Source organism: Agrilus planipennis, unplaced genomic scaffold, assembly GCF_000699045.2.
Source record: "Agrilus planipennis isolate EAB-ADULT unplaced genomic scaffold, Apla_2.0 scaffold470, whole genome shotgun sequence".
In the NCBI taxonomy this organism is placed as follows: Eukaryota; Metazoa; Arthropoda; class Insecta; order Coleoptera; family Buprestidae; genus Agrilus; species Agrilus planipennis.
This window is the reverse complement of record NW_020439122.1, coordinates 1-2,920: the sequence shown is the minus strand read 5'-3', so window position 1 is coordinate 2,920 and position 2,920 is coordinate 1. Positions and strand designations below refer to the sequence as shown.

At 35.3% G+C, this 2,920-nt stretch overlaps 1 protein-coding gene across 1 annotated transcript; it reads left to right on the top strand.

The window, feature by feature from the left end:
* The first annotated feature begins 74 nt into the window (after positions 1-74).
* On the top strand, positions 75-1,666 carry LOC112905394 (gastrula zinc finger protein XlCGF17.1-like). The gene has a single exon (XM_025977740.1). The coding sequence runs from the start codon at positions 500-502 to the stop codon at positions 1,232-1,234; it is 735 nt and encodes a 244-aa protein (XP_025833525.1). The 5' UTR covers positions 75-499; the 3' UTR covers positions 1,235-1,666.
* The last annotated feature ends 1,254 nt before the right edge of the window (positions 1,667-2,920 follow it).

Genomic DNA, 2,920 nt, shown 5'->3' with positions numbered 1-2,920 from the left:
TTAAATAAGTGATAATTGTATATAAAACTTATAATATTGCTTACCGATTGTTTCCTTTCTAGCTAACTAAACATCATGATACAATATTATAACTCGAATACAATAAAAAACATACATTTGCAAGTTGTCTTTTCATTATTACGGTAAACATTAAATGTGTTACAACTATTTTAGTTTTTAGGTAATTTTTTGAGGAAGAACGCCATACGATACAGTTATTTGCATATTTTAAATTATTTTTTTTTTTCAATTCACGGACACTGTTTTTTGTAGGTGTCGTAGAAAATCGTCGCCTAGAAATAATAGGAGTTCGCATCAGAAGGGCGTTATAGAAACGGCTGACTCTTCATTATTTATTTATATTAAAAAAGAATCGGACGATAGTTCAAACGGTAATGGCATCGATTATAACAGCACGCAAAGCGACGTGGACACCAAAGCCGAACTTCTTCATTGTTTTAACTGTGAAGCAACGTTTAACAGTAAACTGTCTTACGCCATGCACAGTATAAGTCATAGCGAAGACGGAAAGTACTCCTGTCCAATTTGCGAATTTACGACGACGTACAAGGACAAAATTAAATTGCACAAGCACACACGTGACAACAAGAAAGATTATGCGTGTAAAATATGTCGCCAAACGTTTCTTTACAGCAGAGACGCCGAAGAACACGAGAACATCCATCTGGGAAGGAAGCCGTTCATTTGCGAGGTGTGCGGAAAGGAATATGCCTTATCGAAACATCTTGCGTCTCACAGGAGACACCAGCACTGGGAGATACTGAAGATAGCACCCTCGAACAAATTTGATTGCACCACCTGCCAAAAACATTACACCACCGCCTCAGGATTGTGGAGGCATCGTCTCAGGTACCACAACGTTCAGCAGAGAGAACAATTTTTGTGTGACGAGTGCGGCAAGGCGCTAACGAGTAAAGAGGGGTTAAAGTTTCATCGGAGAACTCACTCAGGTTATAAACCGTTCCATTGTTCCGCCTGTCCGAAAAAGTTTGTTAAGAAACAATTGTTGAAAGAACACGAAAGAACTCACTCTGGCGAACGCCCGTTTATTTGTAAGTACTGTAACAGGGCGTTTACGCAGAGAACGCCGTTGAAGATACACGAAAGATCTCATACGGGGGAAAGACCTTATCAGTGTCGATTTTGTGACGGGAAATACGTGTCGAAGAGTGTCGCTGATACTCACATGAGGAACTGTAAAGGAAAGGGTTGAAACAAAACTAGAAATATATATTTTTTTATGGGCCCGTTCGACAGTGAAAGAAGGAGGTAATTTTTGAAAACGATAATCGTACGCAGATGATTGATCTAATACTCAACGAAATGTAATGTTTTAATATTAATTTTATTAAATCGAAAATTATTGTTTTAATTGTATTGTATCGAATTATTTTGGTATTTGTTAAAATTTTGTTCGAATAAATGATGTTAAATCTATCTGCGGACAAGTACAAAAATTTATAGTGCCAAACATACCGTAGGATTTCTTAGAAGACTATAAATATTTCGACAGTTAATTGTTATTATAAAATAAAGAAATAACACCAATATTGTAGGTCCTGTGTTGAAGGATTTTATTTCGTTCATGTTACAAACTTGTACTTGCATATTCTTTTACATTTTCTTGTCTACACCCTGAAGGAAATTTTGGGAGGGGGGGAGGGGAGTCTAGTTGGGCATTAGGGCCTTCTTAGGGGTGGGGATGGGAGATCAATGTTACATAGGGATGTAAGAAAGTAACTGGAACCTAAAAGTTTACAATAAATGATTTAGTGTCACAAGAAATGTTATTATTTATGACTTGGTGTTTATTTTTTATTTTTGAGTTATTCTTCTAGAAAATATTTATCTTTTGATACCTTAATTTATAAAATTTGTGTTTATATGTATATATTGCTATGACAATACACGTCAAAACTAAAAACGTTTTTGCTCTGTCAGTAAAGAAGTCTAACGTATTAATTTGTACGTACATACTTAGGTAAGTAATAAATGTGTTTCCAGCATGAATTTGGAAATTGTTCTAAATAAAATATTCTGTGCAGGTACTTTTGTAATATTGTTTTGTTTGTGTATTTATCTTTACTGAACTTGTTTAGCTTTAAGTATGATGTTTGTGCGATGCTTTTTCTTCGTAATCAAGGGAAGTTAATGAGATTGCCAATAATATAATTACCACAGTGAGTGTCTTTATTATTTCCGAACAGAATCGTTTTATTCTTATAGTTACCTAGGTTCTTAATTAATAAATAATAATTAGGCTAGCTCTAATTGTTTAACTTTTTAGGTTGATAATGTTGTTAGCAGCGAAGGATTTCCGAATGTTAAATAAACCGAGGGAAGGTGTTACACATGTAACGACCCCTAAAAACATCAAGAAAAATAAGATCATTTACAAAAATGAAATAGATGCAACGACAGGAAGTTCAAATGGAGACTACTCGTGCGGTTCCTGCAGGAACATTTACCCTTCCTTCGTCCAGCTTTTGACTCACATACAGAATTTTCCTTTCTGCAGCGAGAAATCTGACAGTTGCAGCAAATGTAATACGCCTTTGATGCCTTGTGAAGATGGCAAATTTTATTGTAAAAAATGCCAAAGGAAAATAAAAAACCACGGACAGATCCGGATCCATAGACCGGTATTGTGTGAAATATGCGGTAGATCTTTTCGTAAAAGAAAATATTTGAACACTCATCTGTTGGTTCACACTGATATAAAACAATACACGTGTCATATTTGTCAACAATCTTTCAAACAGCCTTCAAGTTTAGGCACTCATCTAAAAAGACACAGTGCCGCATGGTTCGGCTGTGACAAATGCGGAATAAAATACAGAAAAATAGATTCCTTAAGGGCACACATTGAAAAGCATTGCAAAGGGAAAATAGATGTACA